The 16,266-nt window shown below is 42.3% G+C and overlaps 1 protein-coding gene across 1 annotated transcript in view; it reads right to left on the reverse strand.

Annotated features, from left to right (window-relative positions):
- The window catches only part of shtn1 (shootin 1), a 131,368-nt gene extending 120,515 nt beyond the window's left edge, over positions 1–10,853 (reverse strand). The window contains exon 1 of the mRNA XM_072239668.1: positions 10,799–10,853. Coding sequence (XP_072095769.1) covers positions 10,799–10,853 — 55 coding nt within the window. The remainder of the gene's footprint in view (positions 1–10,798) is intronic.
- Between the last annotated feature and the right edge of the window lie 5,413 nt (positions 10,854–16,266).

Here is a 16,266-nt window from a genome sequence, read left to right on the forward strand (position 1 = left end):
TGGAGCTTAGAAAAATAGAGGACTATGCGACAGGGAAATTCTAGGCAGTTTCTCGAGGAGTTTACATGGTCAGCACAACATTGTGGGCTGAAGGGCCTGTAGTGTGCTGTAGATTTCTATGTTTCTATGTAGAACATCTTTCAAGAGAGTGAACCCTGACAAGGTGTGAGGCCCCGATGGTCTACCTGGTAGGACTCTGAAAATCGATGCTAACCAACTGGTGGGACTTCTCAAGGACACCTTTAGTCTCTCCCTGCTGCAGTAAGAGGTTCCCACCTGCTTCAAAAAGGCAATAAATACACCAGTGCCCAAGAAGAGCTGTGTAAGCTGCCTCAATGACTATTCCCCACTCACACTCACATCTACCATGATAGAGTGCTTTGAGATATTGGTCATGTCTAGAATCAACTCCAGCCAATACAACAACTGGGACCCACTGTATTATGCTTAATGCCACAATAGGTTTACAGGAGATACAATCTCACAGGCTGTCTACTCGATCTTGGACCACCTGGACAATAGTAATACCTACTTTGGGCTGCTGTTTATTGATTATAGTTCAGCATTCAAAACCATCATACTTTCAGAACTAATCAATAAACTTCTAAACCTGGGCCTCTGTACCTCCCTCTGCAATTGCATCCTTGACTTGCTCACCTCACCAGAAGGCCACAGTCAGTACAGATTGAAATTACTACTGTATCTCCTCCTCTCTGACAATCAACACTGGCACACCTGAAGGATGCATGTTTTGCCCACGGCTCTACCCTCTCTATGCCAATTACTGTGTGGCTAGCCACAGCTCTGCCATCTATAAATTTGCTGATGACACAACTATTGAACATCAGATGGTGATGAGGCAGCGTACAGGAGTGAGATAGATCAGCTGTTTGAATGATGTCACAACAACAACCTTGTACTCAGTGTCAGTAAGACCAAGGAATTGATTGTGGACTTCAGGAAGGGTAAGACGAGGGAACACACACCAGTCCTCATCGAGGGATCAGAAGTGGAAAGTGTGAGCAGTTTCAAGCTCCTGGGTGTCAACATTTCTGAAGATCTATCCTGGGCCCAACATATTGATTCATTTACAAAGAAGACACAACAGTGGCTATATTTCATTAGGAGTTTGTGGAGATTTGCATGTCAAAGATACTCACAAATTTCTATAGATGCACCTTGGAGAGCATTCTAACTGTTTTCATCACCATCTGGTATGGAGGGGCCATTACACAGAATCAGAAAAAGCTGTAGAAGGCTGCAAAGTCAGCCATCTTCATCATGGGTACTCGGCTCCCCAGCATTGAGGACATCTTTGAAAGGAAATGCCTCAGAAACTTGGCATCCAAGCTTGAAGGCCCCCATTGCCTCTCTCATTGCTACCATCAAGGAGGAGGTACAGGAGTCTGAAAATATGCACTCAACATTTTAGGAACAGTTTCTTCCATAGTCATAGTCATAGTCATACTTTATTGATCCCGGGGGAAATTGGTTCCCTCCGCCATCAGATTTCTGAATGGACAATGAACGACTTATTGACTTTTAACACTCGTATTGTGAATGGTGATTGATCCTGCATGCAAGGAACTCAAACATACACAATTTACCAAAGGGTCAATATCTTCAGCTGTTAATCAATTCTGTACAACAATAACATTCCTCTGTTTCAGACTTCAGAACAGCGTGGTGACAGGATACATGCTGCTCTTCTTGTGCATGAGTATAATGAAGTGTGGTTGATGAATGAGTGTGAGTGGTTAGAAACCAGATAACAAGGGCCCAAAGTAAGTTCAAGGAAACATAACCTCACCTTCCAGGCAATCACGTTGCGGCCTTCAGGGTTTAAATGGAAATGTACAACGTCAGGGTGCTTACCTATTGCTTGTATCAGATCTGAGTACCCCTGCTCTAGGTCAACCACCCGTAATGGTGGCTTAGGTATTCTCTCTTAATACGCATGGGCTGACTTACCTATATGTGGATTTTATGTTCCTTATTTTCAGTTCTCATTTCATAACCTTAAAGGTAGATAGACAGAGTAATGGAGATACATATAGATAGAGAGATAAAGACATATAGAGAAATAGAGAGATATAGAGATATAGATATATATATATATATATATATAGAGAGAGAGAGAGAGAGCGCGAGAGAGAGAGAGAGAGCGAGAGCGCGTGCGCGCGAGGGAGGGGGAGGGAGGGAGGGAGAGAGAGGGGGACAGACAGACATAGAGAGATATATAGAGATGGGGGGGGTTAAGAGAGAGAGATAGAGGTATATAGATATATATAGAGAGAGACAGAGATACCCTGCAATTACTGCACTAGGCACCCACAGGGTCAGAGAGAACACATTGTTAGACCTTGGGGATCTCTTCATCTCTTTCAGCTCCACACATACATTACCTCCATGATCTTCCAGAGGATCGATTTTATCCTTTGCTTAACTTTTGATCTTAATATATCTGTAGAAGCCTTTAGGATTCTCCTTCACCTTGCCTACTACAGCAAACTCCTGTCTTCTTTTAGCCCTTCTGATTTCCCTCTGACGTGTTCTCTTATTTCTTATTCTCAGGTACCTCATTTGTTCCTCACTGTCCACAACTGCTACGCACCACCTTCTTCGTAACCAGGGCCTCAATATCTCTCAAAAACCAAGCTTCCCTAAACCTGTTATCCATGCCTTTTATTCTGACAGGAACATTCAAACTCTGTATTCTCAAAATACATAAGTATATGTACTTTGATAATAAATTTACTTTGAACTTTGATTAACGAACAGGTGTAGAGATGTACTTAATAAAGTGGCCAGTGAGTGATTTTAAGGCAGAATATTAAGTACATATTTCTACTTTAAACTTCAGAACAGTGAATCTCATACATTGATGCATAGTGACATTTGATTCTGTAGTGAACCCCAACCCTTACACTTCCATTTTTAACACATTTCTTTGTGTGATGTAATGGAAATACTGTGCAATAGACAATAGGTGCAGGAGTAGGCCATTCGGCCCTTCGAGCCAGCACCGACATTCACTGTGATCATGGCTGATCCTCCACAATCAGTACCCTGTTAAACATAGAAACATAGAAAATAGGTGCAGGAGTAGGCCATTCGGCCCTTCGAGCCTGCACCGCCATTCAGTATGATCATGGCTGATCATCCAACTCAGAACCCTGTACCTGCCTTCTCTCCATACCCCCTGATCCCTTTAGCCACAAGGGCCATATCTAACTCCCTCTTAAATATAGCCAATGAACTGGCCTCACTGTTTCCTGTGGCAGAGAATTCCACAGATTCACCACTCTCTGTGTGAAGAAGTTCTTCCTCATCTCGGTCCTAAAACGTTTCCCCTTTATCCTCAAACTGTGACCCCTCGTTCTGGACTTCCCCAACATCGGGAACAATCTTCCTACATTTAGCCTGTCCAATCCCTTTAGAATTTTATACGTTTCAATAAGATCCCCCCTCAATCTTCTAAATTCCAGAGAGTATAAGCCTAGTCGATCCAGCCTTTCATCATATGAAAGTCCTGCCATCCCAGGAATCAATCTGGTGAACCTTCTTTGTACTCCCTCTATGGCAAGGATGTCTTTCCTCAGATTAGGGGACCAAAACTACACACAATACTCCAAGTGTGGTCTCACCAAGGCCTTGTACAACTGCAGCAGTACCTCCCTGCTCCTGTACTCGAATCCTCTCGCTATAAATGCCAGCATACCATTCGCCTTTTTCACCGCCTGCTGTACCTGCATGCCCACTTTCAATGACTAATGTACAATGACACCCAGGTCTCGTTGCACCTCCCCTTTTCCTAATCGGCCACCATTCAGATAATAATCTGTTTTCCTGTTCTTGCCACCAAAGTGGATAACCTCACATTTTTCCACATTAAATTGCATTTGCCATGAATTTGCCCACTCACCTAATCTATCCAAGTCACCCTGCATCCTCTTAGCATCCTCCTCACAGCTAACACTGCCGCCCAGCTTCCTGTCATCCGCAAACTTGGAGATGCTGCATTTAATTCCCTCATCTAAGTCATTAATATATATTGTAAACAACTGGGGTCCCAGCACTGAGCCTTGCGGTACCGCACTAGTCACTGCCTGCCATTCTGAAAAGGTCCTGTTTATTCCCACTCTTTACTTCCTGTCTGTTAACCAATTCTCTATCCACATCAATACCATACCCCCAAAACTGTGTGCTTTAAGTTTGCACACTAATCTCCTGTGTGGGATGTTGTCAAAAGCCTTTTGAAAATCCAAATATACCACATCCACTGGTTCTCTCCTATCCACTCTACTAGTTATATCCTCAAAAAATTCTGAGATTCGTCAGACATGATTTTCCTTTCACAAATCCATGCTGACTTTGTCCGATAATTTCACTGCTTTCCAGATGTGCTGTTATCACATCTTTGATAACTGACTCTAGCATTTTCCCCACCATCGATGTCAGGCTTACCGGTCTATAATTCCCCAGTTTCTCTCCCTCTCCTTTTTTAAAAAGCGGGGTTACATTAGCCACCCTCCAATCCTCAGGAACTAATCCAGAATCTAAAGAGTTTTGAAAAATTATCACTAATGCATCCACTATTTCTTGGGCTACTTCCTTATGCACTCTGGGATGCAAACCATCTGGCCTTGGGGATTTATCTGCCTTTAATCCTTTCAATTTACCTAACACCACTTCCCTACTAACATGTATTTCCCTCAGTTCCTCCATCTCACTAGACCCTCGGTCCCCTACTATTTCCAGGTTATTTATGTCCTCCTTAGCGAAGACAGCACCGAAGTAGTTATTCAATTGGTCTGCCATGTCCTTGTTCCCCATGATCAATTCATCTGTTTCTGACTGTAAGGGACCTACATTTGTCTTAACCAATCTGTTCCTGCCTTCTCCCCATATTCCATGACTCCGCTATCTTTTAGAGCTCTATCTAACTCTTTCTTGAAAGAATCCAGAGAATTGGCCTCCACTGCCTTCTGAGGCAGAGCATTCCACAGATCCACAATCCACTGGGTGAAAAAGTTTTTCCTCAACTCCGTTCTAAATGGTCTACCCCTTATTCTTAAACTGTGGTCTCTGGTTCTGGACCCCCCCCCCCCCAACATCGGGAGCATGTTTCTTGCCTCCAGTGTGTCCAATCCCTTAATAATCTTATATGTTTCAGTCAGATCCCCTCTCACCCTTCTAAATTCCAGTGTATACAAGCCCAGACGCTCCAATCCTAAAACATATGACAGTCCTGCCATCGCTAGAATTAACCCAGTGACCCTATGCTGCACTCCTTCCATAGCAAGAATGTCCTTCCTCAAGTTTGGAGATCAAAACTGCACACAATACTCCAGGTGGGGTCTCACCAGGGCCCTGTACAGCTGCAGAAGGACCTCTTTGCTCCTATACTCAACTCCCTTTGTTATGAAGGCCAACATGCCATTAGCTTTCTTCACTGCCTGATGTACCTGTATGCTTACTTTCAGTGACTGATGAACAAGGACACCTAGATCTCGTTGTACTTCCCCTTTTCCTAACTTGACACCATTCAGATAGTAATCTGCCTTCCTGTTCTTGCCACCAAAGTGTATAACCTCACATTTATCTACATTAAACTACATCTTTCATGCATCTGCCCACTCACCCAACCCGTCCAAGTCACCCTGCATTTAGAACATCCTCCTCACATTTCACACTGTCACCCAGCTTTGTGTCATCCGCAAACTTGCTAATGTTACTTTTAATCCCTTCATCTAAATCATTAATGTATATTGTAAATAGCTGCGGTCCCAGCACCGAGCCTTGCGGTACCCCACTAGTCACTGCCTCTCATTCTGAAAAGGACCCGTTAATCTCTACTCTCTGTTTCCTGTCTGCCAACCAATTTTCTATCCGTGTCAGTACCCTACCCTCAGTACCATGTGCTCTAATTTTGCCCACTAATCTCCTATGTGGGACCTTATCAAAGGCTTTATGAAAGTCCAGGTACACTACATCCACTGGCTTTCCCATGTCCATTTTCATAGTTACATCCTCAAAAAATTCCAGAAGATTAGTCAAGCATAATTTCCCCTTCATAAATCCATGCTGACTCAGACCTATCCTGCTACTGCTATCCAAATATGCCGCTATTTCATCTTTTAAAATTGACCCCAGCATCTTCCCCACCACTGATGTCAGACTAACTGGTCTATAATTGCCTGTTTTCTTTCTCCCTCCTTTCTTAAAAAGTGGGATAACATTAGCTACCCTTCAGTCCTCAGGAACTGATCCTGAATCTATAGAACATTGGAAAATGATTATCAATGCATCCACAATTTCTAGAGCCACCTCCTTAAGTACCCTGGGATGCAGACCATCAGGCCCTGGGGACTTATCAGCCTTCAGTCCCATCAGTTTACCCAACATGATTTTCTGCCTAATGCGAATTTCCTTCAGTTCCTCCGTTACCCTGGGTCCTCTGGCCACTATTACATCTGGGAGATTGTTTGTGTCTTCCCTAGTGAAGACAGATCCAAAGTACCTGTTCAATCTTAATTCTGCTAACAATTCTTCCTCTATTCCCCACTCTGAACTTTTACATCTTCTCACCTGCCTATTACTTCCCCTGGGTCCCTCCTCTTCCCCTTTCCCCCTGCAGTCTACTCTCTTCTGCGGTCAGATTCTTTCTTCTCCAGCCCTTGATCTTTCCCACCCACCTGGCTTCATATCATCTTCCAGCTAGCCTCCTTCCAATCCCCCATCAATTCTGGCATACTCCCCCTTTCTTCTCAGTCCTGGTAAAGGATCTCAGCCTGAAACTTTGACTATCCATTCATCTCCATAGATGCTGTCTGAACCGCTGAGTTCCTCCAGCATTTTGTTGTGTGCTGCTTTGGATTTCCAGCATCTGCAGACTATCTTGTGTTAAGGATACAAAAACCCCTTGAAGATGAACCACAGAGATCATCACACCATCAGCTTAATGTGATCTCCAATCCACGTCACACACATGAAATTTAACTCATTCTGCATATGCCCGTTCTCCCTGTGAATACCAGGGTTTCCCCTTGTGTGTTGGTTTCTTTCCACATCCCAAAGACATGCCGTCAGACTAATTAGTGAGTGTAAACTAATGTTAATATAGGTTAGTAATGTGGAATTCATCCTTAAGGACCCCTGTCACCCAGGACATGCCCTCTTCTCATTGCTACCATGAAGGAAGCTGTACAGGAGCCTGAAGATGCAAGCTCAATGATTCAGCTTCTGCCCTTCTGCCATCAGATTTCTGAATGAGCTTTGAACACATGAACATAAGACCATAAGACAAAGGAGCAGAAGTCGGCCATTCGGCCCATCGAGTCTGCTCCGCCATTTCATCATGAGCTGATCCATTCTCCCATTTAGTCCCACTCCCCCGCCTTCTCACCATAACCTTTGATGCCCTGGCTACTCAGATACCTATCAATCTCTGCCTTAAATACACCCAATGACTTTGACTCCACTGCTGCCCGTGGCAACAAATTCCATAGATTCACCACCCTCTGACTAAAAAAATTTCTTCGCATTTCTGTTCTGAATGGGCGCCCTTCAATCCTTAAGTCACACCCTCTCGTACTAGACTCCCCCATCATGGGAAACAACTTTGCCACATCCACTCTGTCCATGACTTTTAACATTCGAAATGAGGTCTCCCCTCATTCTTCTAAACTCTAAGGAATACAGTCCAAGAGCGGACAAACGTTCCTCATATGTTAACCCTCTCATTCCCGGAATCATTCTAGTGAACCTTCTCTGTATGCTCTCCAACGTCAGCACATCCCTTCTTAAATAAGGAGACCAAAACTGCCCACAGTACTCCAAGTGAGGTCTCACCAGCGCCTTATAGAGCCTCAACATCACATCCCTGCTCTTATACTCTATTCCTCTAGAAATGAATGCCAACATTGCATTCACCTTCTTTACTACCGACTCAACCTGTAGGTTAACCTTAAGGGTATCCTGTACGAGGACTCCCAAGTCCCGTTGCACCTCAGAACTTTGAATTCTTTCCCCATTTAAATAATAGTCTGCCCATTTATTTCTTCTGCCAAAGTGCATAACCATACACTTTCCAACATTGTATTTCATTTGCCACTTCTTTGCCCATTCTTCCAATCTATCCAAGTCTCTCTGCAAACTCTCTGTTTCCTCAGCACTACCGGCCCCTCCATCTATCTTCATATCGTCAGCAAACTTAGCCACAAAGCTATCTATTCCATAATCCAAATCGTTGATGCACAATGTAAAAAGAAGTGGCCCCAACACGGTCCCCTGTGGAACACCACTGGTAACCGGCAGCCAACCAGAATAGGATCCCTTTATTCCCACTCTCTGTTTCCTGCCAATCAGCCAACGCTCTATCCACGTATGTAACTTTCCCGTAATTCCATGGGCTCTTATCTTGTTAAGTAGCCTCGTGTAGCACCTTGTCAAAGGCCTTCTGAAAATCCAAATATACAACATCCACTGCATCTCCCTTGTCTAGCCTACTGGTAATTTCCTCAAAAGATTGTAATAGGTTTGTGAGGTGAGATTTTCCTTTAAGGAATCCATGCTGAGTTCTGCCTATCTTGTCATATGCCTCCAGGTACTCTGTAAACTGATGATGATTAACAAGATGATGTTTTGTACTACTTACTTAATTTAATTTTTACATATATTTCTTACTGTAATTTATAGTTTTTAAAATTATGTATGGTATTACAATGTGCTGCTGCCACAAAACAACAAATTTCATGACATATGCTGGTGATACCATTGAGGAGATTTTCAAAATGTCGTGCCTCAAGGAGATGGCATCCATCATTAAAAATCCTCATCATCTGGGACATACTCTCTCTTCTCATTACTACCAGCAGGGAGACTGAAGATGCACACTCAACATTTTCAGAACACTTTCTTTCCCTCTGCAATCAGATTTTGGATTGATTCATGAACACTGCCACATTATTTGGCTCTTTTTGCACTATTTTTTATATATTCTTATTGAAACTTACAGTATTTTTATGATTTTCTCTGTACTCCTGCTCTCTCCTTTTCCATTCCTCATTCCCCATGGTCTTCTCTCCTCAAATCACATTCCTTCTTCTTCAGCTCTTTACTGCTTTCACCTATCTACACCTAGCTTCTTACTACATTGTCCCTTCCCCCAGCCATCCATCTTCCCTCTCACCTAAAATGCTGGAGGAACTCAACAGGCCAGGAAGCATCTTTGGAAAGAAGTACAGTTGACATTTCAGCCCAAAACCCTTCGGCAGGCCTGCCATTTTGGTCCAAAATGTCAACTGTATTCTTTCCATAGATGTTGCCTGGCCTGCTGAGTTCCTCCAGCATGTTGTGTGTGTTGCTCAGATTTCCAGCATCTGCAGATTTTCTATTGTTTGCTCTTCCTCAGCTGCCAGCTTGTACCCTTCCTCTCTCACTACCTTCTTATTCTGGCTCTGCCCATCCCCCACTTCCTCTGCAGTCCTGCTGAAGGGTTGCAGATCAAAACTTGAACCATAGATGCTGCTTGACCTACAGAGTTCCTCCAGCATTTGGAGTGTGCCGTTCAAGACTTCCAGCATCTTGTGGTTCTGATTCTGAAGGGGACCACTGGGCAGGAGGGAGTTACAGGGCTGGGGGAGGGGGGGTGTAGAAATCAGGAGACAGGAAGAAACTGATAGGATCACTCTTCTGGGAACCAGCATGGCTCCAATTACATCCAAATCTCCACATTGCAAATGTTCTAATCCTGCCAGTTTCGAGATTTGATATATCACATTACATACAATAACAGGTCAGTGGTGTGCTGTCATACCATACTGTAATACCATACAATTACATCAGCTAACAAGCTCTAGTTTGTTAATTTTCCAAATATTTAAAGTGGCACTCTCAGGATTGTGGTCTATTTGTTGAAATAAACTTTTGATAAAGTGTTTATGCTTGTCTAATTTGTTCCATATAAAAGACTTGGAAACTCTTTGCTATTACCTACGATCACCTCATCCATCAGCCTCCGGAACCAAAGAGGATAACTTCACTCAACTTTATTTGCCCCAACACTGAACCTACGGACTCACTTTCAAAGATTCTTCATCTGATGTTCTCAATACTTATTGCTTTCTGATTTTTTTTTAGTGTTTGCAGTTTGTTGTCTTTTGCACATTAATAGCTTGTCGGTCCTGTTGGGGCTGGTCTATCACTGATTTTATAATGGTTATTTGATTTACTGCCCGCAAGAAAACGAATCTCAGGGTTATATATGGTGACATAATATACTTCCATAATAAATTTACCTTGAACTTTGATAAAGTTACTGAAACTTGGACCTTGAGACGATCATAAAGTTACCTTGGGGAGTAAGACCCTTGCAAATAGTACTATGAAACGAATTCGTCAACGAAGTCATGTTTTGAAAAAAAAAGCGCATTCAAAAGCCTGCCAAAGCAAAAGTCCGAAGGTCCGCACACGCTTGCAGTGAAGCATTCAAATAACCAACCATGAATGGCCTGTTTATTTCATAGGTACGCTCTGCACTCCCCGCCGTTTTGTTGACTTTACTCCCTCCATGCAATTCACGAACACTCGATCACCAGGCACCTCTGGACCGCCAGAAGTCGGTGACGGTTCGATATCTCTTTTTTTTTGTATTATGTCCCTAACAGTCTACGATGTTCACCTAACTTTGTACCCAGTTGCCAAACTTTCGAAATAGCTTCAAAGAAATACTTTTGTAATGACTCGCGGGTCCTAACGAGTAAAGAGAAATAATTTCCTTATCCCAAGCACGCACCTTGTTTCGACAAGTCGTTGAATGCTTTGATCTGTTCTTCTTCTGAAGAGGCCATATTCGCGAACCATTCAGCTGTGGAATCCACCTGCAGCGGCAGGACGGCTGATCACAGGGTGAAGTCTCGACCGCTGGCGCTCCAGGTGTAACTGCTGAGACGTGGTTTATTGCAAGCACGCAACCTTGAACGTACTTTGAATTTAAATCCGGAAGAAACGGAGAAGAATTCATTTCACTATGAAGAGGAACTAGTTGGTAAAATACGTTAGTTATATTTTTTAATTATTTTGTTTAACATCCATAAGTAGGCTTTTGCAGCTGAGGCAAACGGTAGGAAATAATTCTAACCGTCTGTCACTCTTCTGGCTGTGTGAAAATATCTCGTGTAACACAATTAATTTTGAGCACAATCTCAATGTTATGTAGTTATGGGCTGATAGTCATCATCATTATGTGGCGTGTCGTATCACGTGGGCAATCATGGTTTTGACCATGATCGTTCTTGGCAAATTTTTCTACAGAACGGGTTTGCCATTGCCCTTTATACTTTAAGAGCATAAGATAAAACTATCAATTCCATCATCCAAGTCATTGATATATAATGTAAAAAGAATTGGTCTCAACACAGACCCGTGGAACACCACAAGTCACTAGAAAAGGCTCCCTGTCTTCCCATTCTTTGCTTCCTGCCAATCAGCCACTGCTTTATCCATACTAGAACGTTTCCAGTAACACCATGGGCTCGTAGCTTGCTGCGCAGCCTCATGTGTAGCACATTGTCAAAGGCCCCCTGAAAACTCAAGTACACAACAGCAACCAATTCTTCTTTGCCTACCCTGCTGTAACTTCTTCAAATAATTCCAACAGATTAGTCAGGCAAGATTTGCACTACCATTCAGGGCTCCAGACAGTCCTTCCAGGTAATGAGACACTTCAACTGTGAGTCTGTTGGGGTCATATTCTGTGTCCGGTGTTCCTAGTCCTGGCCTCCTGTATATAGATGATACCCAATGTAGACTGGGAGACTGTTCCACTGAGCACCTACGCTCCATCTGACAGAAAAAGCAGGCTCTCTCAGAGGCCACCCATTTTAATTCCATTACCCATTCCGATATGTCCATCCATGACCTCCTCTACTGTTGTGATGAGGCCACACTCAAATTGGAGGAGCAACACCTTATATTCTGTCTGGGTAGCATGAACATTGATTTCTCTAACTTCCGGTAATGCCCCCCTTCACCAGTTACCATCCCCTTTTCACCTACCACCTTGTGCTTCCCTCTGCCCCTGCCCCACCTTTTAAATCTACTCCTCAGCTTTTTTTTTGGGCAGGAAAAGTTGACTGTATTTTTTTCCATAGATGCTGCCTGGCCTGCTGAGTTCCTCCAGCATTTTGTGTGTGTTGCTTGGATTTCCAGCATCTGCAGAATTTCTCATTTGTGTTTATATGTACTCAAGTTAGCTTTACAGCATTAATTGTGAACTGTGAACATGAAATTGAAATCTGTGTCTCCAAGACCATTTGTGTTAAAGAATAAGGCCTGTTTCCGTATTGTTTGGACTGAATTTAACATCTTTAGAGATTAAAAAATATTGGATTCCATTGCTACACTAAATTATTTAAAGCATATGCAAATCAATGGAAAAGTTTAACATATGACCTCTAATGTACCTTGGTGTCTGTGCAGCCAACAAAGGCAGTTATTTATATGTTCAACAACAAGACAAATACTGCTGAATTTACAGTTTGAGATCAATGTTGGTTTTGTTTGTACCTGAGTCGGTATACTGACTCACAGAGCTGCTCCTCACCGAGTGTCTTCTGATTTTTGTATCATTCTCTGTAAACTCCAGAGACTGTTGTGGGTTAAAATCCCTGAGATCAGCAGTTTCTGAGATGCTCAAACCACCCCATTTAGCACCAACAATCATTGCCTGGTCAAAGTCACTTAGGTCAAATTTCTTCCCCATTCTGCTGGTTGGTCTGAACAACAACTGAACTCTTGACCATGTCTATTTGCTTTTATGCATTGAGTTACTGCCACATGATTGGCTGAGTAGATACTTCCATGAATGAGCAGGTACCTAATAAAGTGCCCTGAGTGTATATTCAACATTAAAGGAAATAATGCTGAAGTTACAGTTTGAGATCAACATTGGCTTTGCTTGTACCCGGTCTACAAGGACTGGCTGAACACTGAGTGATCTGAGCATCAGGCATTCTTACAGTTCAACTTGATTGTGGACTTGCTTCAGTCTGACTCAATATGGTGGTGTGAAGTTAATGTACCATAAACATCAACTCAATTTTCTGTTTGTGTATCAGAAGGTAACAGCATGTTACTTTCACCACATTACTAATGTCTAATATACTGTACATTATACCCTTACCCTAGAGTTTAGTTATCACTAAAACTAGTCAGAATCAGAATCAGGTTTATTATCACCGGCATCTGTCATGAAATGTGTTAACTTCGCAGCATCAGTTCAATGCAATAAATAATATAGAAGAATAAATAAAATTACAGTATACATATAATGAATAGATTTTTAAAATCATGCAAAAACAGAAATAATATAGATTTAAAAAGTGGGGTAGTGTTCACGGGTTCAATGTCCATTTAGGAACGGGATGGCAGAGGAGAAAAAACTGTTCCTAAATCGCTGAGTGTGTGCCTTCGCATTAGGGTTGACGAATGGTAACACTACGCTCTTTGAAGATCTTTTTTGCTTGAGCTGTCTGTACTGTCTCTTCAGACTATACAAGCCTGGACATTATGTTAGCACTTGCTTTGCTAAAACTTCCATGGCAGCATGATAGCGGACCAGTTAGAGTAATTCTATTACACTGCCAGTGACCTGAGTTTAATTCCTGTTGCTGTCTGTGAGGAGTTTGTATGTCCCCTGTGACCATGTGGATTTCCTCCAAATGCTCTCACTTCCTCCCACATTCCATACATATACAGATTAGGAAGTGTCAGTAAATTGCCATGTTCGTGTCAGAAAGATGGCAACGCTTCCAGGCTGCTCCAAGCACATCCCCTGTGTTAGTTGTTGATACAAAAAGTGAACTTCACTGTGTGAAAAATAAAGCTAATTTTAGTAATTTTTGAACTGAGCTGGTCTAGCAGCATCCATGAAGGAAAAGGAATGTTGACCACTCTTTTCCCTTCATGGATGACATTTGACCTGGTGAGTTCTTCTCGAACAGGGGTTCCCAACCTTTTTTTAATGCCATGGACTCCTACCATTAACCAGGGGTCTGTGAACCCCAGACTGGGAACCCCTGCTATGGAATTTTGCTCCAGTTTCCACCACCTGCAATCTTCCTGCAGGGCATCCACAAGGTTAAACCATTCTGATTTTTGTAATGAAGTCGTGTGAAAAGTATGATCTCACACTTGTATGCTTGATAGATACAAGTTTTTTTTTAAAAAACAGTATTATAATAACTTCACTGGAAAACACGTCCTACTTACCAACTCGGCAACAGCTATTTCAGTTAATCGCGCTGATTTTCCCGTTGTCTATTAATAAATCTTCTACCATCCACCTTTACGAAATACATTCCAGATTATAACATGAAGTGTAAAACTTTGCCTTTATCCCCTCTTATTCAAATTACCCCAATATTCAAATTATCTCAGATCTATTAGTTTAGGTTACTAAATTTCCTGCCAGTATAAAGTTTCAGCTCATTTAATAGTAAAATAAATCATAATTCTGCAAACTATGTCCAGCCAACCTTTCGGAGTTTCTTTTGTCTGCTCAAAATCAGATCATTCCGGTCACGGTGAACGTTCTCATTTACAGATCACGCTGGTCACGGTGAACGTTCTTGTTTACAGATCACGCCTGTTGCAGTGAATGTTCTCATTTACAGTACCACAAATACATTTGAAAGAATATAACATCATGTTTAAAATATTTTAAAGTTTTTGAATTCAGCTGAGCACCAAGACATTAATAAGTGAAGCAGGATACTCGCAGAGGCCAAGGAAACAATGGTTCTCTGCAGAATGGGAAAGGTTATGAGCAGAGGGATCTATGAGTCAGATTCAGAGCTCCTTGACAACGACTACACAGGTTAATTGAGTGGTTAAGAAGCCATGTGGCATGTTTGTATTTACTGGATGAGACACTGAATTCAAAAGTTAGTCAGTTAGGTTGCAGCTTTTTAAAACTCCAGTTAGGTGAATCTGGAGTATTGCATATAGCTATGGTCATTGCTTTATAGGGAAGATGTCAAGGCTTTGGAAAGTGTGCAGAAGAGGTTAACAGGACGCTGCCTGGATTAGAGGGCATGTGTTGTCATGAGAGGCTGGATGAACTTGGGTTGTTTTCTTTGGAGTAACAGAGGGTGAGGGGAGATCTGAGAGAGGTGAATAAAATTGAGTTTCATAGAGCAGACAGACAGTATTTTTTTTCCAAGTATTGAAATATCTAATATGAGGGAAATGCATTCAAGGTGTGAGGGGCATTTTTTTTTTATATGCAGTCGTGCAAGGGAATGGAATGCCTGGGGTGGTGATGGAGGAAAAAGCATTGGAGACTTTTTTAAGGAGTTTAGATAAGTACATGAATGTGAGGAAAATGGAAGCATGTGGGTATTGTACAGGCAACAGAAATTAGATTAGTTACCCTTTTGATAAGTAATTTGATTGATTTGGCACAACATTGTGGGCCAGAGGGCCTGTTACTGTGCTGTACTGTTCTCTGTACTGAGTTAATGTGGGATCCTTACAGATGGGGATTAAGGAAATGGCAGGAAAAAAATTGAACAAATAGTGTCATTATAGAAGACACAGTGAACTTCCTGGAAATTATGGAGAAATGCAGGAAAAACACTTATTGCTGTAGCTCTGTTTTGATAGGGCTGGAAAGACACTATTGTCCAGGACCTGATGACCTGCATCTAGGGCTTTGAGGTGGGTATCATTTTACAAAATTCTATCACTAGTAGAATGTTCAAAAACGATTGAGAAGTACCAAATGGTGGAGCAGACTCAATGGGCCGAATAGCCTAATTCTGCTCCTATGTCTTATGGTTATATATGTAGTGCTTCTATTTAACAAAGGATAAACAGAGAAAACATGGAACTTGTGACCAATTATCTGTTAATAGTTGTAGAGAAACTGTCTACATTGAAGTCCTAGTGGTATTTAGTGTACCATAGGATTGGACAGAATCAAGAGTTTATGAAAGAGAAATGGTGTTTAACCCACATCTTAGATTTTCATGATAGCAATTAGCAGAGCATAGAATGAGTGGATCATTTCAGATTTGGAGCCTGTGACCAGTCGGGTACCATTGTAACCAATACAGGTACTCAGCTACTTGTGTTCTTTATCAATGGACTCAGGTTACCAAGGATAAAGCCAGGTGGCAGTGTCGCTTGTGAAGAGGATGCAGGGATGCATTAGAGCAGCGGTTCCCAACCTGGCCTCCAAGAGAACCACAACCTTGTCAT

This window comes from Mobula birostris, chromosome 21 (genome assembly GCF_030028105.1).
Source record: "Mobula birostris isolate sMobBir1 chromosome 21, sMobBir1.hap1, whole genome shotgun sequence".
Taxonomy (NCBI): domain Eukaryota; kingdom Metazoa; phylum Chordata; class Chondrichthyes; order Myliobatiformes; family Myliobatidae; genus Mobula; species Mobula birostris.